The sequence below is a fragment of the Zootoca vivipara genome, chromosome 12, assembly GCF_965207765.1.
Source record: "Zootoca vivipara chromosome 12, rZooViv2.hap1.1, whole genome shotgun sequence".
Taxonomy (NCBI): domain Eukaryota; kingdom Metazoa; phylum Chordata; class Lepidosauria; order Squamata; family Lacertidae; genus Zootoca; species Zootoca vivipara.
This window is the reverse complement of record NC_142595.1, coordinates 40,599,274-40,624,018: the sequence shown is the minus strand read 5'-3', so window position 1 is coordinate 40,624,018 and position 24,745 is coordinate 40,599,274. Positions and strand designations below refer to the sequence as shown.

General features: G+C 39.9%; 2 protein-coding genes across 2 annotated transcripts; both read right to left on the bottom strand.

Moving 5' to 3' along the window:
* Positions 1-294: 294 nt before the first annotated feature.
* LOC118077443 (vomeronasal type-2 receptor 26-like) lies at positions 295-7,148 on the bottom strand. Its single transcript, XM_088654744.1, has 5 exons — positions 6,997-7,148; positions 5,556-5,847; positions 4,054-4,818; positions 3,229-3,456; positions 295-1,209 (listed from the first exon to the last, which is right to left on the bottom strand). The coding sequence occupies exons 1-5, from the start codon at positions 7,146-7,148 to the stop codon at positions 295-297; spliced, it is 2,352 nt and encodes a 783-aa protein (XP_088510870.1).
* A 3,437-nt stretch (positions 7,149-10,585) lies between these two features.
* Positions 10,586-23,163, bottom strand: LOC132592964 (vomeronasal type-2 receptor 26-like). Its single transcript, XM_088654743.1, has 7 exons — positions 21,979-23,163; positions 17,847-17,983; positions 16,785-17,076; positions 15,204-16,049; positions 14,379-14,606; positions 13,149-13,275; positions 10,586-11,496 (listed from the first exon to the last, which is right to left on the bottom strand). Exons 1-7 carry the CDS (start codon positions 23,161-23,163, stop codon positions 10,586-10,588), a joined length of 3,726 nt encoding a protein of 1,241 aa, XP_088510869.1.
* Positions 23,164-24,745: the final 1,582 nt, after the last annotated feature.

The window sequence follows — 24,745 nt, the reverse complement described above, 5'->3', positions numbered from 1 at the left end:
AAGAAAGAATGCCAAAATGTAGCCTTTTTCTTTTAAATAAACCATTTTTATAACAACAAAATTTAATAAAGCATACTTTAATAAAATAGATACATTCATTTCTATGGTTGGGTGTCTTGTTTTTCTTTATGTATATATCCATCTATGTATATTTATTGTAGTTATCATATAAGATGACCACTGAGTTTAAAACACATTAGAAAACTTGAGGAAATAAACTTGCTTTATTCACTGCCTTCCCCATATTTTCTGCATGGCATTTTCTTTTCTTCAGGAAATAAAAGATCTGAAGATTTAAGCATCATCTTTTTTTCTCTTTGTGATCTGTTCTCTGGTGTTTAGATCAGGTCTCATTAAAATAATATAGCACTTGGGAAGGAAGATACAACCTAATAAACCAGAACTAGAGACTAAAATGGAGAAGATCTCCACAGCCACCATGTACTTCCCTTTGGTGCTCAGGTAGGATGGAACAAAAGACACCCAAACACTGCAGAAGACCAACATGCTGAAGGTAATCAACTTGGCTTCATTGAAAGCATCAGGTAACTTCCTGGCCAAGTAAGCCACAGTGAAGCTGATGATGGCCAAAAGACCCAGGTAGCTCAGGACAATGTAGAACATCAAATCTGAGCCTTCGTTGCATTGAACTATTATTTGTCCCATCTGGGAGTGTGTGTCCAACTCAGGGAACGGAGGAGACGTTACCAGCCATACAACACAGATACCAATTTGAATAAGGGAGCAGAGAATGATGACGGACATTGCCAGTCTCTTCCCGACCCATTTCCTCATCTTGTTTCCAGGCTTAGTAGCAATGAAGGCTAGAACGACAGTGATGGTCTTGCCCAACACACAAGAAACTGCAATGGAAAATATGGTTCCAAAAACTGTTTGCCGGAGAAGGCAGGTCACTTTCTGAGGTTGGCCAATGAAGAGGAAGGAGCACAGAAAGGAAAGAAGCACAGAGCAGAGCAGGATACATGTGATGCTCCAGTTGTTGGCTTTGACAATGGGTGTGTTGTGGTGCTGAATGAAGGTGCCCATCACCACAACCGTGATAATGGAAAAGAAAAGGGCAAAGGATGCCAAAACTGCCCCCAAAGGTTCTCCATAGGATAAGAAGGTGACCGTTCTGGGAATGCATTGATTCTTTTCCTCATTTGGATATTGATCTTCTGGGCACTTCTCACATTGGTCCGCATCTGAAATTAATGTTTTAAAGGTTCCAAATGTTATCAAATACGCAAATATTTTTCAGCTTTATCTGAGATATTTTACGCTTCATTGTGCCACTCATAACGTGACCTTCAATGGTCAATCGATGTTCAGCATCACTGAAGGATCATGTGATAAAACTGAATATAAGGTAGCTGAACTGAGCTCCTTCAATATTTCCATTAGGGATAAGATAATCTCATATATGGAATCTGTGTTTTAAATCATCTCATTTCATTACAACGGATTCCCAAAGAAATATGCCATTCCATTCCAGAATGAAAATTAGTGGCCTTGACAGGGTTCAATATGCCTTTCTGTCTGTCTGCTGTGATCACAGTGACACAGCATCAAGGGCATGAAGGTATTTCTAGTGAATTAATCTAGGTGTTGCTCCTATGTTATTTTGGTTACAGACCCTTCTCAATATGGTTGTCGGATTTCATGGGGACCCTGAGCAGAGTACCCTGCCCCTTAATTATTGTGCCATGGGGCAAATAGCAGCACCACTCCTTGGTGACATAATATAGCCTACAGTCCTTTTGTGACCTACTTCAATCCATGATGAATATCTATCCTGGAGCAGGGGTCTGGAAGCTTTGGTCCTCCAGATGTCATTGGACTAAAACTCATTTTAGCCCCAGACAAGGATGGTGTCACTGTAGTTGAGCACTATCTCTAGAGGTCCATGGGTTCCCCTCCCCAATTATAGAGGGAGAAATGTGGGAATTCCTTTTGGGCTGAAATGCAGAGCATTTGCCACTCCCTGCCCCCCCCTCCCCGCACGCAACATAGCTTCAATATTCACATCCTTACCAATATGAACAGAAATCCTTCCTTCAGGACACTGAGCGCAACCATAGCAACACACTTGTTGCCCCTGCTGAACGATTCTGCTGTATCCAGGGTGGCAGCTTTCAACACATTTGGCACGAGGGGTCTTCTAATGGTAACCACAAGTTATAATGTTTACGGTGGAAATAACCTGGTTTTCTCCATCCCCAACAGTGTTTGAAGGAGCATGGGATGCCATCCCAGTTATTTTCATTAGTGTGGGTTGATTAGTCCATCCTCATGAAATAATTGGGATAGCATCCCACACTCCTTCAGGGCCGGCTCTAGGGGTAGTCTGGGTGGTGCAGGGCGCTAGGGCGCCGTCCCGGTAGGGGGCGCCGCACAAAGGAGCCACGCAGAAACCGTGCCGCGCGCTGCACCCACCCACCAGCCACGGCAAGAAACAGAGAAGGCGGGGGTGCTGGAGCGATCTCCGCACCACGGCGCCCAGGCGCCCGACGTGCTTGAGACGGCCCTGCACTCCTTCAAGTAGCCAACACTTGCAATGTGACTATCAGGTGGGCCAAAGCTCAGAATGAGCTCAGACTTGCAAGAGAGATTATGAATGAATGAAGTTTCCTGTGGCTGTGTCTGAAGCAAGAGGAAGACACACAAGTGGTAGATCCTCTGTGTGCAGAAAGCAGAACTGCTCAACACCTACTTTGCCTCTGTTTTCACCCAAAAGAAAGTGATGCCCAACCTGGTGATGACAGAATAATCAATGTAAGGAGGGAGCTGCAGCCCAAGATAGGAAGAGACAGGATGGGAACACCTACAGCAGCTACTTAGAATGAATTCAGATCTCCAGGGCCTGACTCAATATACTGTCAATTCCTATACCATGGGCGGTATATCAATGTAAGAATTTTACAGTTGGATAATATTAGGCCCATGAACTCTAGTCAAATGTTATTTCAATTCCCAGATGACAACAGGTCTCATTTTGGATAAGCAACACACCAAGAAGATGCAATCTCACTCCCATTTCACAAATGTGGAGGGAATAAGGGTCTTGTTTGATACCAGTGGTTGTAAGCTCTGCTGCTACAATATTCAGTACTAGTAATAGCACAGGAAAGGGTGAAGAACTGGGTCCATTTTCAGCATTGCTGTTTATAGTCAATCCATATCATTTATATAGCTATTCATTCTTTAGCCAAAAAAATGATGTTTTACCTGATTAAACTTCTGATTCCACACAATGTTTCTTCTGTTGATTATGAACCTTTTTCCTCCAGGATGCTTCGGGTCCATCCTTCCAACTAGGAGTCTGCGGAAGGATTTATTGTGGAACATGACCCAGTTGACAATATCATATCCAGCTGCTACATCCCCATTCTCATCAAAAAATATTTCTTCCCCAGCACTATTATTAAAGCGGACATTTCTCAGAAATGGGCGAAGCTAGAGGAGAGGAGAAAAAAGTTTAGAAAACAGGTCCCAGAGTCTGTAGTAGGGATGGAACATTCCTCAGTAACAGGGCACATGGTTTGCATCCAGAAGACCCAGGGATCAGGAAATCTGTCAATTGTGGTTTCTATTTCTTTCTCTTTTTCAATCTGAAGTTTTCCCCAAAGTCCTCATGAGTACCCACCAGCATTTTAGTGCAAATCTCTCCCAATAATCACACTTTTGCATGCCTTGGACCAAGGTCTTGCCTCACTAGAAGACTTTCACTCCACTGAATGACTAGATTACATGGCAGCATTCTTATTTCATTCAGTTCTTAGGTAAGTCTTAGTATATGTCACAAATGTAGAGAACCTGCTTTTTAAAGGCTTCCAAAATCAATAGTTTTGAGAATAGTTTGCGAATACAGAAAGTGTTTAGAAAAGCATGGTGGTTTAGGACAGTTAAAATATGTTATATGTCTCATCATGTCAGTCCCTGACATGTCAGTACAATTTGAGATACCGCTAACTGGCGGCTGCATTTGAAGAAGAAGGTTGCCCATTTATTGCTAGTTAGTTCATTCCACTGTTGAGAGAAGCCAAATCCTACCTGCCATGGCTGTGTTTGCAGGAGACTCCATTCTTCAACACGCTGCATTGCTTTCTGCTTCGCTCTTGCTGACTGCATGGCATGGAGAGCGTGTGCTATGGCATAAGCAGCATTGTAGATACTGTAGCTCTGAGCAGACATTTGCATTTCAAACAACAGTCCAGGGAGGCTACCCAACCTCTCCTCCCCAGTACAATTGCCCTTGCCTTCCTTAAACAGATTGTATTTTGGGATTGAACAGTGAAAAATAGTATACCAGAAATTTTGCATGAAATATATTGAAGACTGGTATGGATTTATGGACTCAACAAAGTCCTGAAATCCAGGCACCTTGTTGCTGTGGAGTGTGAAGGCTAGTGTTCCATTTAGGGATTTTGCTGTGAATCGTCCTGTAGTAACAGTAACTGTAACATCCCACTGGGCTGTTATAATCCACACCTTCTGCATTGGATGCAAAAGCTGTTCATAAATTCCTAAAAGTATTCTCAGACCCTCCATATACTGAAGATCCCCATACACAAGGACCACATTGATTTCGTCCATGAAGGAAGATGCAGCTAATTTTATCAGCTTTGGTTGTAGAGTTTGAAGAAACATTTCACCACTATCATCATCTGATATGATGAGGCCAATCCAATTCCATCCAAAATATTCCAGGAGCTGGACAATGCCATCAAACTGTGGGTTTTCATTTGGAACCATTCGAAAGAGAGAAGGGAACTGAGTTTTATCACCCAGCACTGGGTCAAAAGAACCATAACTCAGCTAAAAGAAAAAGACACATAAATATTGGGAAGTATCTCCCTTTCCAACTATTTCAAAGCAAAAATGAATACACATATAAAATGCTTTTCAAAAAAAGTGTACTTTGTCAAACAAGTTCATTGCATTTTTTGTGTTTACATATCATTTTAAATTTAATTAGTTGAGGAATAAATTGATTATTATGTATATAAACAGCCCAGCCCTCTTAAACCTCTGCATCAAATCATTGCATAACTCAAATATTTAATAAAGCCATCCCTCCTATTCATGTTATTTATTTGCATTCACAATCAGAAAGGTAGAATCCTTGCTAAAAAAATTGTTCTATTTTATGTCTCTTAACCCTGTTGTTTCTTTTCTCCAAAACAATAATCATGTAGTTTGTCCTTCAATTCATCTAACTGAATCTCCAACTAAAATATTAGACCAAATGTTATATTTTTAGGAGAACTACTGTAAAAGCAGTCAAAGAAGACAGGTGAAAAACAATTACTCTTTGGCTGGGGTAAAGCTCAGCTTTGGAGAATATAGACAAGGGAGAATTTTGGTACTCTTTCATATAAAGGAAGGATGGGCTGTTGACGGGACCCTACTCAGTTGGCCATGTAGTCTCTCTGAAAATGATAGGGGACACATGTCATTGTTGGCATCCTTCTGTATTGAGAGACAATGGACGAGTGCACCACTTGTCAGTTAACCTAACAGCTCCAGCTATGACTTAACATGGAGACTCACACCTGTGGAAACTTGTAAGTATTCAAGATGTTGGCCAACTGGATGGAGTTCTGTGAGGTCAGATCACCAATGATGCCCATGAGCTTCTTCTCCCTGGCACAGTTATAATTGAGGGGATTCCCTTCTCCTGTGAAGAGTAGATGAAAGAAACTCCAAACCACTCTTTCTGGATTGAAAGCATTCTCCTGTACGTTTGAGCCCAGAGTAATGTTGGGGAGCAAGTGATCATTTCTGTTGATTTCATGAATGGCAAATACAAAGGCAATGATGTGCTGATAGTGTTTAGGGATTACCCTGCAATGAAATTTTAATGTAGTTCAGATCCCCACAACCTTCTGTCAGAGAAATAGGTGCATTTAATTTTCATGAAAACACAGCTGCCAATCCAAAATCCAACAGGTAGCACTCTCTATAACAGGAATAGGCAAACTCAGCCGTCCAAATGTTTTGGGACTAAAATTCCCATCATCCCTGACTACTGGTCCTCTTAGCTAAGGATGGTGGGAGTTGTAGTCCCAAAACATCTGGATAGCCGAGTTTGCCTATGCCCTGCTCTATAATGTTTAGCCTGGAGAAGAGAAGGTTAAGGGGTGATATGATAACCATGTTCAAATATATAAAAGGATGTCATATAGAGGAGGGAGAATGGTTGTTTTCTGCTGCTCCAGAGAAGCGGACACGGAGCAACGGATTCAAACTACAAGAAAGAAAATTCCACCTAAACATTAGGAAGAACTTCCTGACAGTAAGAGCTGTTCGGCAGTGGAATTTGCTGCCAAGGAGTGTGGTGGAGTCTCCTTCTTTGGAGGTCTTTAAGCAGAGGCTTGACAGCCATCTGTCAGGAATGCTTTGATGGTGTTTCCTGCTTGGCAGGGGGTTGGACTGGATGGCCCTTGTGGTCTCTTCCAACTCTATGATTCTATGATTCTATGATTCTATAATGGTGAGCATGAAGTCACTAAAAACCAGCTGTTTTGCTAATTCCCCCCCCCCAGTTATGCATCTTGAAAAGGCACTTTCCTTATTACCTTTGGAAGTGCAGCCAATAGCACTTCCAACTAACATTCAAAACAATCCTTTCAATGAATATGCAAAACACATTGTTTTACTTTATAAAGGGTTGAAAACATATATTTTGTACATTCTGCCTAATAATTCTCAATCCTGAGCATCTAATTGTTGGCAGGTGGATGAGAGTATCCACCTAACCTAAAGAAAATCATTGTCTTTCATGTGATGTTGAGGTTTTGACAGTCGTATTGCATCTTAAATAGTCTGATTGCACTAGTAAATCTGCCCTGCAGTCACCAAGTGACGAACTTACACAACTGAAGCATTTGTCTGAATAATCTCTAAGATAGCTGAAACCAGTATTAACTAACGCAGAACAGAATTATCAAATGGGTTAACGCAGCCCCTTTAATGTTTCGAAGAGTTACATACTGTACTTTTGTGGTAGAAGCTGAGCGTGGTGACTGTGCTGTAAAGTTGAATAAAACCTTATAAGGAATTACGGTGGATACAAATTCACCAATGAGGATATCAGATTTGGAGCCTTGAAAATCATGTTGAATTGCTGTCTGCCAAGTGCACATTGAGTTCAAACTCTTGCTGAAAGCTTGAGGTGGGAAGAGGAGAAAGAGTACCAGGAGCAACAGTAGTTTGAATGGCAAAAACATTTGGACCTGATGAAAGCCAAGGGCCAGCATTGTCACCTACACACCTTTCCATAGAAAAAAAGCCAAAAGAGGAGAAAAGTAGTATTTTCAAGTAAATAAAATACAATGTTTGCCTTGGGTTATCAGGAAATCACTCAGAAAAGACAGAGCAATTTTTGAGTTTGGGCTTCATGACACATCAGAGCTCCATCTGAGACAGCTACCCATCACTCTCAGAGTCCCCATCTTTCCCACATATATTAATTCAAAAGAGTCTTTATAGGCTAACTATAACTCAGCAGAAAGTATTGCATTGAATTCAGCTGTTAGCTATTCTCTGCAGGCCCTCCAGCTAGTGACAGCATATCTAGAATAAGCTGAGCTCAATCACAGTAATTTTGATCATTACAGTTCAGATAATCACATTTCTTGAAGTTCCCAAGTCCCTGCACAATCAGAGGAAATGCTCCTAAAGGCTCCCAACACAGCCAAAGTCTGAGCTTCATGCAGACATGATAGGGTTTGATAAGTCTTGTGAGAATCAAGGCGCAAAGGTTTTTGAACAGATTACTACTAATATCAACTTCTGGGAGTAACTTTTTACAAAGGTTGCTGTGTGACCTGCACCTAGGGTTGCCAGACTCAATAGAGGACACGACTTCTGTGCCTTTAATTGCCCTGCTAACCCCTAACCCTCTCTAAAAACAATTTTTAAAAAAGTTTGTTTCTTTATTTGCATATATGGATATTAGTACCTTTGTATCCCACTGATTTCTCCATGGAATTCAAAGTGGTGTTTTGCTGCCAATACAGTTGTACCTCAGTTTAAGTACACATTTGGTTCTGGAAGTCTGTACTTAACCTGAAGCATACTTTACCTGAAGCAAACCTTCCCATTGAAAGTAATGGAAAGTGGATTAATCCGTTCCAGACGGGTCCGCAGAGTTACTCAACCTGAAGCGTACTTAACCTGAAGTAGGAGTGTAAATGGTTTTGGAAGTCCGTACTTAACTTGAAGCATACTTAACCTGAAGTGAACTTTCCCATTGAAAGTCATGGAAAGTGGATTAATCCGTTCCAGACAGGTCCACGGAGTACTTAAACTGAAAGTACTCAAACCGAAGCATATTTAAACTAAGGTATGACTGTATTATCCTCATGCCAATCCTTTGATGCGTGGGGGGGGGGGTGTTGAAAGTTACAAGGTAACATAATTAAGGGACGGATTAAATGGTCTGAAATTGGATTGTATGAAGGAGTTGGTCGGGGCATCCAGGGAATTGTCAGCCAGGGGAAGGAGGGGGGCCCTAGAAATTGTAATAGGTTAGAAATGAGGTATTAGATTTGGTAAGGTAGAATATTTTTAGAGAAAAATAATAGGCTAAGGGAATATTTTATCTAGAGGGAATATTTTTAATGGAAATTAAAGGCCAAGAGGAATTAGGTAAAATGTGAAAGTTATTATTTTAAGATTTTTATTCAAGTTATTATTTCAAGATACAGATTGGTAGTAATGAATTTGTTTAATTGTGAAAATTAAATATAAATAGACTCGGGGAGGGCGGGACGGGGAAGTCGAAGTTATGACAAAGTTATTAAAGTAAGATTGCTTTTTCTTATTTATTATTTTTCTTGTGTTTCACTATTTTTTAGTTTTTTCTTTTTTCTCTTTTTTAAATTCTTTTTTTGAATTTTTTATTATATTATGATATGAAGTGATGATGATAATGATTTGTAGTTTCAAGCTGAAAATCCTTAATAAATATATTATTAAAAAGACTGTTTTAAAAACTATTTTAAAAAATGTTTGTTGTTTTATTTGCATATATGGATATTACCGTGTTTCTCACAAAATAAGACGTGCCTATAAAATAAGCCATGGCACGATTTTCTCGAGGCAACAAAATATAAGACATACCCCAAAACCAAGCCGTACTGGGGTAGTAGTGGGAGCAGGTCTGGATGGCACTTCCGTAAGGAAGAGGAAAAGGAAGATGCCTGTCCTTGCCGGAACCGGATGTGCAGCGTGCGCCACGTGGAGCTCAGACCGAGCGGGAGCTGGCAAGGGCAGCAGCACGCGCTGCGCCAAGCCCCGACTGAGTGGGAGCCAGCAACAGCAGCAGCACGCGCCACGCCAAGCCCCGACTGAGCAGGAGCTGGCAAGGGTAGCAGAACGCGCCGCGCCAAGCCCCGACTGAGCGGGAGCCGGCAAGGGCAGCAGCGCGCGCCATGCCAAGCCCCGGCTGAGCGGGAGCCAGTAAGGGCAGCAGCGCACACCACGCCAAGCCCCGACTGAGTGGGAACCGGCAAGGACAGCAGTTGCAAAACTCTGTAAAAGCTCTGTGAGGATACCAGCCCAGTTGCAAAACTACCAGCACGGTACTTTATTTTCCTGCCCTGCCCACTTTACAGCTTGATGATAGTTTGATGATAGTTTGCTTCAATACAAAAATTATTTTCATGTTCACTTTCAGTTGATTTGGCCAACATTTTACCAAATCACCACCATATGCAGCTGGTGGTGTCTTTGAAGTTAACATGGCTGAATAACCATACTTAATAAAAAATAAAACATCCCTGGAGGAAAAATAAATATAAGACGGTGTTTTATTTTAGGAGAAACACGGTAGTACCTTTGTATCCCACTGATTTCTCCATGGAATTCAAAGTGGTGTTTTGCTGCCAATATCATCCTCATGCCAATCCTTTGATGCAGGTTTGACTGAGAAGCAGAGAGCTGAAAAAAGCAACATCAACCCTGGACTTGTTTGCTAGCTGTGTACCACTTACTGAAGCTGGGCTGGGGGGGGGATGAACCCCCTTTGCTCCCCCTCCCTTCCCTTTCTTTCGGCTGAACTTCCCTCAAGATCTACATCTTGCAGGATTGGCTCTTACCGGTGCGGTGTGGCTGGCCACTTCCGGGTCAGAAAAGTGCCAGAAATAGCTTGCACGCATGCACAAGCATCATTTCTGGCACACTTCTGGGTCGGAGGAAGCCCATGCACATCCGCATAAGCTATTTCTATCGCTTTTCCGACCTGGAAGTGTGCCAGAAATAGCGTGTGCACATGCGCATGGGCGTGCTCTCCCACGCACTCCCCCACCCTCCGGCATGCCACACGATCGGCACTGCGGGCACTGGCCCGAAGCCGGGTAAGTTTGGGGACCCCTGGGCTAACCCACGACAAGATGCGAGGTGAGCTATCTGCCAAGACTGAAAGCTCTCTTTCCCACAAGACTGTTTGCATTATTTCAGCTACTGCAATGGAAGACCAGGTCCATTCACTTTAAGAAAGTCCCCTCTGTGTCTGGAATATTCCCCATATTTTCTGCATGGCATTTTATTTTCTTCAGGAAATAAAAGATCTGAAGATTTAAGCATCATCTTTTTTTCTCTTTGTGATCTGTTCTCTGGTGTTTAGATCAGGTCTCATTAAAATAATATAGCACTTGGGAAGGAAGATACAACCTAATAAACCAGAACTAGAGACTAAAATGGAGAAGATCTCCACAGCCACCATGTACTTCCCTTTGGTGCTCAGGTAGGATGGAACAAAAGACACCCAAACACTGCAGAAGACCAACATGCTGAAGGTAATCAACTTGGCTTCATTGAAAGCATCAGGTAACTTCCTGGCCAAGTAAGCCACAGTGAAGCTGATGATGGCCAAAAGACCCAGGTAGCTCAGGACAATGTAGAACATCAAATCTGAGCCTTCGTTGCATTGAACTATTATTTGTCCCATCTGGGAGTGTGTGTCTAACTCAGGGAACGGAGGAGACGTTACCAGCCATACAACACAGATACCAATTTGAATAAGGGAGCAGAGAATGATGACGGACATTGCCAGTCTCTTCCCGACCCATTTCCTCATCTTGTTTCCAGGCTTAGTAGCAATGAAGGCTAGAACGACAGTGATGGTCTTGCCCAACACACAAGAAACTGCAATGGAAAATATGGTTCCAAAAACTGTTTGCCGGAGAAGGCAGGTCACTTTCTGAGGTTGGCCAATGAAGAGGAAGGAGCACAGAAAGGAAAGAAGCACAGAGCAGAGCAGGATACATGTGATGCTCCAGTTGTTGGCTTTGACAATGGGTGTGTTGTGGTGCTGAATGAAGGTGCCCATCACCACAACCGTGATAATGGAAAAGAAAAGGGCAAAGGATGCCAAAACTGCCCCCAAAGGTTCTCCATAGGATAAGAAGGTGACCGTTCTGGGAATGCATTGATTCTTTTCCTCATTTGGATATTGATCTTCTGGGCACTTCTCACATTGGTCCGCATCTGAAATTAATGTTTTAAAGGTTCCAAATGTTATCAAATACGCAAATATTTTTCAGCTTTATCTGAGACATTTTATGCTTCATTGTGCCACTCATAACATGAGCTTCAATGGTCAAACGTTGTTTAGCATCACTGAAGGATCATGTGATAAAACTGAATATAAGGTAGCTGAACTGAGCTCCTTCAATATTTCCATTAGGGATAAGATGATGTCATATTTGGAATCTGTGTTTTAAATCATCTCATTTCATTACAATGGATTCCCAAAGAATTCTGCCATTCCAGAATGAAGCAAATTTTAGTGGCCTTGACATGGTTCAATATGCCTTTCTGCCTGTCTGCTGTGATCACAGTGACACAGCATCAAGGGCATAAAGGTATTTCTAGTGAAATACTCTAAGTGTTGCTCCTATGTTATTTTGGTTACAGACCCTTCTCAATATGGTTGTCGGATTTCACGGGGACCCTGAGCAGATCACCCTCAGAGGGGGTCCCTCAAGGTCAGAGAGGACCCTGCCCCTTAAATAATGTGCCATGGGGCAAATAGCAGCACCCACTCCTTGGTGACATAATATAGCCTACAGTCCTTTTGTGACCTACTTCAATCCAAGATGAATATCTATCCTAAGAAAAGATATGTTAATTATGTTAGAAGTAAGATGTAGTTAGTAAATGAGAATACTAGGAATATAATGTTTTTGTTTTGGTAAGATGGATTGTTATGTGGGGACGGTTGGGTGGTTCTCCCCCTCTTGTCGGTCACCTGCGTGCTGAGAGCCCTGGGGCGGGGAAGACGGGGAGGGGGGAAGGATTCAACCAGAAAAAGAACCACTTCCTCCTTCCCTTTTTCCTCTAAGGACTTCTCGTGGCAGGGGGATCCCTGGGGGACGGGGGAAGGAGAGGGTGCAATGATAATAAAGGAGAAATTAACAAGAATGATGGATAGTATGCCAAATATAAGGTTGGAAAATTTGCAAATAGAATGGGGATAATGATAAGAAAACTGCTAAATGAGATTCAAAAATGAAAATCGGGAAAGGGGGGAGGTAGGGGAAGCTTATAAAACAATGTTTATGAAAAATGAATAGCTATAAAATTTTGTTAGTGTTGTGTTATGTTTTTCTTTATTATGTAAAATTAATAATGTATGTTTAGATAGATAGTTGGGTGGACACTCGCCTGCATCTATCCTTGTCATCCTAGAGCCTCTTGGTGGCATGGAAGGGAGGTTGGGGTGGGGACAAACCCAATTATAAAATGGACCACCTTCGACTGCCCACTTTTCATGGGACCCTCTCGTGGCAGGAGGGGGCTCGTGGAGGGGGGTTAGAAGAAGGGGGATAATATGTTGTGTATGTTTTTCTTTATTATGTAAAATCAATAAAAAAAATTATTATAAAAAAGCTGAATATCTATCCTGGAGCAGGGGTCTGGAAGCTTTGGTCCTCCAGATGTCATTGGATTAAAACTCATTTTAGCCCCAGACAAGGAGGGTGTCACTGTAGTTGAGCAATATCTCTAGAGGTCCATGGGTTCCCCTCCCCAATTATAGAGGGAGAAATGTGGGAATTCCTTTGGGGCTGAAATGCAGAGCATTTGACATTCCCTGCCCCCCCCCGCACGCAACATAGCTTCAATATTCACATCCTTACCAATATGAACAGAAATCCTTCCTTCAGGACACTGAGCGCAACCATAGCAACACACTTGTTGCCCCTGCTGAACCATTCTGCTGTATCCAGGGTGGCAGCTTTCAACACATTTGGCACGAGGTGTCTTCTAATGGTAACCACAAGTTATAATGTTTACGGTGTAAATAACCTGGTTTTCTCCATCCCCAAAAGTGTTTGAAGGAGTGTGGGATGCCATCCCAGTTATTTTCATTAGTGTGGGTTGATTAGTCCATCCTCATGAAATAATTGGGATAGCATCCCACACTCCTTCAGGGCCGGCTCTAGGGGTAGTCTGGGTGGTGCAGGGCGCTAGGGCGCCGGCCCGGTAGGGGGCGCCGCACGAAGGAGGCACGCAGAAACCGTGCCGCGCGCTGCACCCACCCACCAGCCACGGCAAGAAACAAAGAAGGCGGGGGTGCTGGAGCGATCTCCGCACCACGGCGCCCAGGCGCCCGACGTGCTTGAGACGGCCCTGCACTCCTTCAAGTAGCCAACACTTGCAATGTGACTATCAGGTGGGCCAAAGCTCAGAATGAGCTCAGATTTGCAAGAGAGATTATGAATGAATGAATGAATGAATGAATGAATGAATGAATGAATGAATGAAGCTTCCTTTGGCTGTGTCTGAAGCAAGAGGAAGACATACAAGTGGTAGATCCTCTGTGTGCAGAAAGCAGAACTGCTCAACACCTACTTTGCCTCTGTTTTCACCCAAAAGAAAGTGATGCCCAACCTGGTGATGACAGAATAATCAATGTAAGGAGGGAGCTGCAGCCCAAGATAGGAAGAGACAGGATGGGAACACCTACAGCAGCTACTTAGAATGAATTCAAATCTCCAGGGCCTGACTCAATATACTGTCAATTCCTATACCATGGGCGGTATATCAATGTAAGAATTTTACAGTTGGATAATATTAGGCCCATGCACTCTAGTCAAATGTTATTTCAATTCCCAGATGACAACAGGTCTCATTTTGGACAAGCAACACACCAAGAAGATGCAATCTCACTCCCATTTCACAGATATGGAGGGAATAAGGGTCTTGTTTGATACCAGTGGTTGTAAGCTCTGCTGCTATAATATTCAGTACTAGTAATAGCACAGGAAAGGGTAAAGAACTGGGTCCATTTGCAGCATTGCTGTTTATAGTCAATCCATATCATTTATATAGCTATTCATTCTTTAGCCAAAAAAATGATGTTTTACCTGATTAAACTTCTGATTCCACACGATGTTTCTTCCGTTGATTATGAACCTTTTTCCTCCAGGATGCTTCGGGTCCATCCTTCCAACTAGGAGTCTGCGGAAGGATTTATTGTGGAACATGACCCAGTTGACAATATCATATCCAGCTGCTACATCCCCATTCTCATCAAAAAATATTTCTTCCCCAGCACTATTATTAAAGCGGACATTTCTCAGAAATGGGCGAATCTAGAGGAGAGGAGAAAAAAGTTTAGAAAACAGGTCCCAGAGTCTGTAGTAGGGATGGAACATTCCTCAGTAACGGGGCACATGGTTTGCATCCAGAAGACCCAGGGATCAGCAAATCTGTCAATTGTGGTTTCTATTTCTTTCTCTTTTTCAATCTGAAGTTTTCCCCAAAGTCCTCATGAGTACCCACCAGCATTTTAGTGCAAATCTCTCCCAATAATCACACTTTTGCATGCCTTGGACCAAGGTCTTGCCTCACTAGAAGACTTTCACTCCACTGAATGACTAGATTACATGGCAGCATTCTTATTTCATTCAGTTCTTAGGTAAGTCTTAGTATATGTCACAAATGTAGAGAACCTGCTTTTTAAAGGCTTCCAAAATCAATACTTTTGAGAATAGTTTGCGAATACAGAAAGTGTTTAGAAAAGCATGGTGGTTTAGGACAGTTAAAATATGTTATATGTCTTATCATGTCAGTCCCTGACATGTCAGTACAATTTGAGATACCGATAACTGGTGGCTGCATTTGAAGAAGAAGGTTGCCCATTCATTGCTAGTTAGTTCATTCCACTGTTGAGAGAAGCCAAATCCTACCTGCCATGGCTGTGTTTGCAGGAGACTCCATTCTTCAACACGCTGCATTGCTTTCTGCTTCGCTCTTGCTGACTGCATGGCATGGAGAGTGTGTGCTATGGCATAAGCAGCATTGTAGATACTGTAGCTCTGAGCAGACATTTGCATTTCAAACAACAGTCCAGGGAGGCTACCCAACCTCTCCTCCCCAGTACAATTGCCCTTGCCTTCCTTAAACAGATTGTATTTTGGGATTGAACAGTGAAAAATAGTATACCAGAAATTTTGCATGAAATATATTGAAGACTGGTATGGATTTATGGACTCAACAAAGTCCTGAAATCCAGGCACCTTGTTGCTGTGGAGTGTGAAGGCTAGTGTTCCATTTAGGGATTTTGCTGTGAATCGTCCTGTAGTAACAGTAACTGTAACATCCCACTGGGCTGTTATAATCCACACCTTCTGCATTGGATGCAAAAGCTGTTCATAAATTCCTAAAAGTATTCTCAGACCCTCCATATACTGAAGATCCCCATACACAAGGACCACATTGATTTCGTCCATGAAGGAAGATGCAGCTAATTTTATCAGCTTTGCATTTTCAGCAAGGGACCTAATACTAAATATTGGAATTCTTTGTGTCATAGCAATGCAAATGTCCCTCTCGAACAGCTTTGGTTGTAGCGTTTGAAGAAACATTTCACCACTATCATCATCTGATATGATGAGGCCAATCCAATTCCATCCAAAATATTCCAGGAGCTGGACAATGCCATCAAACTGTGGGTTTTCATTTGGAACCATTCGAAAGAGAGAAGGGAACTGAGTTTTATCACCCAGCACTGGGTCAAAAGAACCATAACTCAGCTAAAAGAAAAAGACACAGAAATATTGGGAAGTATCTCCCTTTCCAACTATTTCAAAGCAAAAATGAATACACGTATAAAATGCTTTTCAATAATTAAACTTTGTCAAACAAGTTCATTGCATTTTTTGTGTTTACATATCATTTTAAATTTAATTAGTTGAAGAATAAATTGATTATTATGTATATAAACAGCCCAGCCCTCTTAAACCTCTGCATCAAATCATTGCATAACTCAAATATTTAATAAAGCCATCCCTCCTATTCATGTTATTTATTTGCATTCACAATCAGAAAGGTAGAATCCTTGCTAAGAAAATTGTTCTATTTTATGTCTCTTAACCCTGTTGTTTCTTTTCTCCAAAACAATAATCATGTAGTTTGTCCTTCAATTCATCTAACTGAATCTCCAACTAAAATATTAGACCAAATGTTATATTTTTAGGAGAACTACTGTAAAAGCAGTCAAAGAAGACAGGTGAAAAACAATTACTCTTTGGCTGGGGTAAAGCTCAGCTTTGGAGAATATAGACAAGGGAGAATTTTGGTACTCTTTCATATAAAGGAAGGATGGGCTGTTGACGGGACCCTACTCAGTTGGCCATGTAGTCTCTCTGAAAATGATAGGGGACACATGTCATTGTTGGCATCCTTCTGTATTGAGAGACAATGGACGAGTGCACCACTTGTCAGTTAACCTAACAGCTCCAGCTATGACTTAATATGGAGACTCACACCTGTGGAAACTTGTAAATATTCAAGATGTTGGCCAACTGGATGGAGTTCTGTGAGGTCAGATCACCAATGATGCCCATGAGCTTCTTCTCCCTGGCACAGTTATAATTGAGGGGATTCCCTTCTCCTGTGAAGAGTAGATGAAAGAAACTCCAAACCACTCTTTCTGGATTGAAAGCATTCTCCTGTATGTTTGAGCCCAGAGTAATGTTGGGGAGCAAGTGATCATTTCTGTTGATTTCATGAATGGCAAATACAAAGGCAATGATGTGCTGATAGTGTTTAGGGATTACCCTGCAATGAAATTTTAATGTAGTTCAGATCCCCACAACCTTCTGTCAGAGAAATAGGTGCATTTAATTTTCATGAAAACACAGCTGCCAATCCAAAATCCAACAGGTAGCACTCTCTATAACAGGAATAGGCAAACTCAGCCGTCCAAATGTTTTGGGACTAAAATTCCCATCATCCCTGACTACTGGTCCTCTTAGCTAAGGATGGTGGGAGTTGTAGTCCCAAAACATCTGGATAGCCGAGTTTGCCTATGCCCTGCTCTATAATAGTGAGCATGAAGTCACTAAAAACCAGCTGTTTTGCTAATTCCCCCCCCCCCCAGTTATGCATCTTGAAAAGGCACTTTCCTTATTACCTGTGGAAGTGCAGCCAATAGCACTTCCAACTAACATTCAAAACAATCCTTTCAATGAATATGCAAAACACATTGTTTTACTTTATAAAGGGTTGAAAACATATATTTTGTACATTCTGCCTAATAATTCTCAATCCTGAGCATCTAATTGTTGGCAGGTGGGTGAGAGTATCCACCTAACCTAAAGAAAATCATTGTCTTTCATGTGATGTTGAGGTTTTGACAGTCGTATTGCATCTTAAATAGTCTGATTGCACTAGTAAATCTGCCCTGCAGTCACCAATTGACGAACTTACACAACTGAAGCATTTGTCTGAATAATCTCTAAGATAGCTGAAACCAGTATTAACTAACGCAGAACAGAATTATCAAATGGGTTAACGCAGCCCCTTTAATGTTTCGAAGAGTTACATACTGTACTTTTGTGGTAGAAGCTGAGCGTGGTGACTGTGCTGTAAAGTTGAATAAAACCTTATAAGGAATTACGGTGGATACAAATTCACCAATGAGGATATCAGATTTGGAGCCTTGAAAATCATGTGGAATTGCTGTCTGCCAAGTGCACATTGAGTTCAAACTCTTGCTGAAAGCTTGAGGTGGGAAGAGGAGAAAGAGTACCAGCAGCAACAGTAGTTTGAATGGCAAAAACATTTGGACCTGATGAAAGCCAAGGGCCAGCATTGTCACCTACACACCTTTCCATAGAAAAAAAGCCAAAAGAGGAGAAAAGTAGTATTTTCAAGTAAATAAAATACAATGTTTGCCTTGGGTTATCAGGAAATCACTCAGAAAGGACAGAGCAATCTTTGAGTTTGGGCTTCATGACACATCAGAGCTCCATCTGAGACAGCTACCCATCACTCTCAGAGTCCCCATCTTTCCCACATATATTAATTCAAAAGAGTCTTTATAGGCTAACTATAACTCAGCAGAAAGTATTGCATTGAATTCAGCTGTTAGCTATTCTCTGCAGGCCCTCCAGCTAGTGACAGCATATCTAGAATAAGCTGAGCTCAATCACAGTAATTTTGATCATTACAGTTCAGATAATCACATTTCTTGAAGTTCCCAAGTCCCTGCACAATCAGAGGAAATGCTCCTAAAGGCTCCCAACACAGCCAAAGTCTGCTCTTCATGCAGAAATTATAGGGTTTAATAGGCCTTGTGAGAATCAAGGTACAAAGGTTTTTGAACAGATTACTACTAATATCAACTTCTGGGAGTAACTTTTTACAAAGGTTGCTGCGTGACCTGCACCTAGGGTTGCCAGACTCAATAGAGGACAGGACCTCTGTGCCTTTAATTGCCCTGCTCTCTTTTGAGTCTGGAAACCTTAAAGAGAAACCAGCATACCCTTTGCTTGGAAATTAAACAAAGGGTCTGCTGGTTTCTCTTTTTTTTTTTTAAATTTTAAAATAAGCTTTATTAAGAATCAAAGTTAAAATACAAACCATACACACTCGAAACTCACAGACATACCAAAATAAGCACGAATTCGTATACACAAAATCCTAATAAACAAACTCATAGAAATCATAATGTGCAAACTCATGTAAATCATACAATAATAAAGAAGGGGGAAAAAAAGGAAAAGGGAAAAGAGAGAAAGAGAAAAGAAAAGAAGAAAAGGAAAGAAAAAAAGAAAAAAAAGGCATACATTTGAATCATCACTCTCATCCAGAAACAATCCATAACAATATCAACTAAATTCATCAGAATTCTCAATCTTCTAAACTGTATTCCACCCATTTAAAGACTCCCACTTATCTCTATTCTCAGATTTCTTTAGGTATTATATCCAGTTACTGCATTCCCAGTTAGATATCGTTCAGTAAATATCTCCAGATATCATTCCATAAGACATAAACTCATTTTCTATTTAAATTATAAAATAAATTATAATAAAATAAAACATCTCTCTTAATCCTTGTCTCCGTGTATTTTATTTTCCTGTGGCTCGATGCAGGATACTAGAAATAGACCCAAGACTTTACCATGGGGCACTGTCCTTTCATGTACTCCCCAAATTTATCCCAATTTTGCTGGAATCTTTTATTAGTGTATCCTTTAATCGAATTAGTCAAATTGTCTAAATCCAAATAACTTAATAATTTCTCTTGCCACTCCAGTATGCTGGGTATTTCCTTTTGTTTCCAATAGGATGCGATCAGAGTTCTCGCCGCTGATGTTGCGTACAGGAACAATGTCTCATCCTGTGGTTTGATCGTGTTATCTAAGATCCCCAGCAGGAAGGATTCAGGGCTTCTCTTAATATTATATTTAAGTATTTTTTTTATTTCTTCAAACACTTGGATCCAGAACTTTTTAATTCCTTCACAGTGCCACCATGCATGCATATATGTACCCGTCTCCCCCCTACACTTCCAACACAAATTGTCTTTAGTATTGTACATTTTATGTATTTTGACCGGGGTTAGGTGCCACCTATAGAACATTTTGATCATGTTCTCCCTGACTCCCTCTGAGGCTGTAAATTTCCATGTTTTCTTCCATAGGTGTTCCCATTTATCGACCTGTATGTTTTTCCCTATGTCGATAGCCCATTTTGTCATCGTTTCTTTTCCTAATTCATCTTTGGTTTCCCATTCTAACAAGACATTATACATCTTTGATATAGTTTTGATTTCCGGTTGTATTAAGTTTTTTTCCAATAAAGAGGGTTCTTCCAGAAAGCCTAATATTTGCTTGTGTTCCTTAAATTTACTATAAATCTGATGGTATTGAAACCAGCCGTTTACTTGGTGTTTTACCTCCCCATATTCTTTCAATTTGATATTTCCTCCTCTGTCATCTAATAGGTCCCTATAGGTCCCCCAACTTCTTCCTGAATTTAATTTTTTGACTGCGGTTATTTCTGTTGGCGATGCCCACCTGGGAGTCTTGGGCTCCAACAATCTTTTGTATTTATTCCAAATTTTTAAAAGAGATCGTTTAATTATATGATTGTTGAAATCCTTATGCACTTTGACCTTATCGTCTACCAGGTAGGCATGCCAACCGAATTTATTCCCCACCCCTTCCAAATCCAATAAACTATTGTTTTCCAATTTGATCCACTCTTTTAACCACGTAAATCCTGCCGCGTCATGGTAAAGATTTAGGTCAGGCAAGGCCAGGCCCCCTCTTTCCTTAGTATCAATCAGTAATTTGTATTTTATTCTGGCAGGTTTGTGTTTCCATATAAATTTCACCAGATCTTTCTTCCATTGTTGAAAGATATTATTACCTGTTCCCAGGATCGGGATCATCTGAAATAAAAATATCATTTTAGGAAGTATATTCATTTTAACGGCCGCGATTCTACCTAGCAATGACAAATTTAATCGTTCCCAATTTTCCAGATCTTTTTTAATTTCGTTCCAAATTCTGTTGTAATTATCCTTTATTAAATTATTGGTATTATTAGTTATCCAAATCCCAAGATATTTTGTTTTTTCCACAACCTTCAATCCTACTTTCGCTTCTAATTGATCAATCTCTTGTTTTGTTAAATTTTTGGTTAACATATTTGTTTTGTTCATATTTAATTTAAAGCCCGATAATTTCCCATAATCATTTATTATCTTTAAAGCATGGGGAATACTCTCTGTCGGGTCCTCAATTGTAATAATGATGTCGTCTGCGAATGCTTTTGTTTTATACACATTTTCCCCAATTCTAATCCCTTTAACTTCATCTTTTTTTCTTAAATTTTCCAATAAAAATTCGAGACTTAATATAAACAAAAGTGGGGATAGAGGGCAGCCTTGCCTAGTGCCTCTTTGGATCTTTATCTCTCCCGAGATTTCATTATTTATTATTAATTTGGCTGTTTGGGTCTTATAAATTGCCTCTATTCCATTTTTTACTTTTTCTCCAAATCCAAAAAAATCCACGCATTTTTTCATAAAGATCCATGATACTCTGTCGAACGCCTTTTCGGCGTCCAACAGCAAAAATGCCGCTTTCTTGTTGATTTTAACACTAAGATATTCCAATAAATTTATAACATTTCTTATATTTTCATGCATGGATCTTTTTGGTAAGAAACCCGACTGATCTTTGTTTATTACTTTCCCCAATGCCTGCTTCATTCTGTTGGCCAATAGATCCGCAAATATTTTATAATCATTGTTGAGCAAAGAGATTGGTCTAAAATTTTTGATCTGGGTATTATCTGTTCCTTGCTTCGGTATTACCGCAATATAAGCCTCTTCCCATGTTTGGGGGATTTCACCTTGATCAATAATTTTGTTCATCAATGTTTTCATGGGGTCTAATATAATTTTTTCAAATTTTTTATAAAAAAGGGCAGGGAGCCCATCTGTGCCCGGTGATTTTCCAATTTTTGCTCTCCGAATTGTCCTTTGTATTTCTAAAGCTGAGAAGGGTTCATTCAACAGATTATCTCCCTCTTTATCTATTTTTTTAAAATTCGTTTCCTGTAAATATCTCTCTATCTCTTTTTGATCTACCCCTTCTTCCTTGTATAGATTTGCATAAAATTGGACGAAAGAATCCCTAATTTCCTTAGGCTCTGTTATCACCTTCCCTTCCTGTATCAATTTATCAATCACTCTTTCTTTCTGTTTTTTCTTCAGCTGCCATGCTAAATATCGGCCTGCCTTATTAGAGAGCTCAAAATTCCTTTGTTTTAAATATCTTATTTTATTCTCAATTTCTATATCCAATAACTTAGAGACTTGATCTTTTAACAATTTTATGGCTCTTTTTATTTCGTCCCTCCTTTGATTCTTAGCCTTTCCTAATTCTAATTCCATCTTTGTTATTTCTTTTAGCAGGGTATCCAGTTTTTTCTCTTTTTCTTTCCTTTTCCAACTGCTTTGGCTGATGAAAAAGCCTCTGATTACCGCCTTTCCAGCATCCCACACAACATTTATTGGTGTCCCTTTATTTAAATTTTCCTCAAAGTAATCTTTTAACACCGTTTCAGCCTTTTTTATTATGTTTTCATCTTCTAGTAATAATTCACTTAATCTCCACCGCCTAACTATCCGTTCACTTCCTTTTAGTTCCATCAGAATTGGATTATGGTCCGAAAGACATTTAGGCAAAATTTCAATTTTTTTACATCTCATTACTAATTCCCTGGAGATCCAAATTAGATCTATTCTGCTTTCGGTGTCATTGGGATGGGAATAATAAGTGAATTGTTTCTGGAGGGGGTGCCTATATCTCCACATATCTCGTAAATCCAGTTTCTCAATTAAATTGAAAAAAGTTTGGGGTAATTTCCCTTCTTTTTTCCCAGCACCTTTACTCCATTTGTCCATCTCTGGGGAAACCACCCCATTAAAATCTCCCAATAGGATTATTTTTTGGTCTACAAAGTCCAATAATATTTCTTCTAACTTTTGGTAAAATTCTGTTTTATTTTCATTAGGTGCATATAATCCCACCACTATAATCTTTTCTGCTTTCCCTTGTATTCTCACCATAATAATTCTTCCCTCATTATCTTTATATACCTGTTCCGGTTTTAATTTCGGGTTCACATATAGTACGACCCCCCTTTTTTTGACTACATCCGAAGATATAAACTCCTCCCCCAGGTTTTTCTTCACTAGTAGTCTGCGGTGCTTCTTTGTAATGTGCGTTTCTTGTAGGCAAGTTACATCAGGTTTCCTCTTATCTATTAAATGTTCAACTCTATTTCTTTTCACCTTGTTATTAAGGCCATTGACATTCCACGTAATAAATCTTAGATCCATTTTTAAACTAATAAAAAAAACTTTATTCTACCTTTATTAAATTCCCTCTTTAGGGAGTAAGGGAAAACTTGAATTTTCAGATGCAGCAACAAGGAGCAAGAGAGAAAGAATTAAATGAAAAAAAAAACTCAGCTAAAAGAAAGCTGGTTTCTCTTTAAGGTTTCCAGACTCTTTTTTTTTTTTTTTTAGGTTTAAAATACTTTATTAAATATTACACATATTAACAATAAAATCCAAATAATTCAACACAACATAACATAACATGAATCAACACAAATAAATACATTAATACAAACATAAATCAGAATTGTACAAAAAAAAAAACCAAAGCTTATTAGAAACTTATTAAGAAAGGAAGAGGAAAAGAAAAAAAAAATTTAGGAAAAAAAATGAAAAAAAAGGAAAAAAAAAAGGAAAATACAAAAAATTAACTTCCCAGCATTTACATATCGGTTTCCTATTATACTGAACATTACTATGCTTTCCTTTATAAAACACATCATTTACATTTATCTCATTTTCTTCACCCATTCTTACAATTCCCATAACCTTGTGTGAATTTATTCAAAGCAAATTACCCATCTAGCACTAATACCTTCAGCTCTCAAGTAATCCTCTACGTACTTCCATTCTTTTATCCATTTCTGTTTGGGGACTTTCCTAATTATCGCGGTTAATTTAGCTAAATTCATAAATTCCACTAATTTAATGCGCCAATCCTGAATAGTCGGTACTTTCTCTCCCTTCCAATTTTGTGCTATTAATAATCTGGCCGCGGCACAGGCGTAAAGCAAGATGTTCTTTCTATCTGCAGGCACATCCTCCGGGATCAGGCTTAACAATAAGATCTCGGGTTTTTTCTCTAATGTCCATTTTAATATTTTTTTAACATTCTCATAAACTTCTGTCCAAAATTTATTTATTTTTTTACAACCCCACCAACAGTGGAAATAATCCCCTTTAATTTCCTTGCACTTCCAGCATTTATCGGCATCGTTTTTATATATTTTTGCTAACTTTCCAGGTGTTAGATGCCACCTATAGATTATTTTCCAGATGTTTTCCCTGATTCCCATGCAGGCTGTGAAGTTAATGTCAATTCTCCATAGCCTTTCCCACTGTTCACTATATATTGTTCTTCCCACATCCTGTGCCCATTTAATCATCACATGCTTCACCGCCTCGTCCTTCATCTCCCATTCTAGTAAAAATTTATATATTCTTGCCAATGGTTTTTTTGGGTTATCAATTAATAGATCTTGTAACTTTGATTTGTTCTCCAAAAAACCTATCATTTTATGTTTATTAAATGCACTTTGTACTTGACAATATTGAAACCAACTTTGACAGAAGCACTCAACCTGTTGATATGATTTTAATCTATATTCACCATCTACTTTTTCCACAAGATCTTTATACGTCTGCCACTTCCCTCCCTTCGGATTACTATCCATTGCCACCATTTCGAAAGGTGATGCCCACCATGGGGTTTTGGGTTCTAATAGATTCTTATATTCTTCCCATATATATAACAGTGATTTTTTAATTATATGATTTGTAAATAGATTATAATCCCCCTTTC

Bases quoted from the DNA above. Each gene is read 5' to 3' on its own strand.
- LOC118077443 (XM_088654744.1), bottom strand. From the start codon at position 7,148: ATGTGCACTTGGCAGACAGCAATTCAACATGATTTTCAAGGCTCCAAA. The intron at 4,819-5,555 runs GTGTGAGTCTCC...TTTTTCTTTTAG, and splicing joins ATACTTACAAGTTTCCACAG to CTGAGTTATGGTTCTTTTGA. The intron at 3,457-4,053 runs GTAGGATTTGGC...CCTCTCCTCTAG, and splicing joins TGCAAACACAGCCATGGCAG to CTTCGCCCATTTCTGAGAAA.
- LOC132592964 (XM_088654743.1), bottom strand. From the start codon at position 23,163: ATGGATCTAAGATTTATTACGTGGAATGTCAATGGCCTTAATAACAAG. The intron at 17,984-21,978 runs GTGATAACAGAG...TGCACTTGGCAG, and splicing joins AATTGATACAGGAAGGGAAG to ACAGCAATTCCACATGATTT. The intron at 17,077-17,846 runs GTATGTAACTCT...ATTTCATTGCAG, and splicing joins GCTTCTACCACAAAAGTACA to GGTAATCCCTAAACACTATC.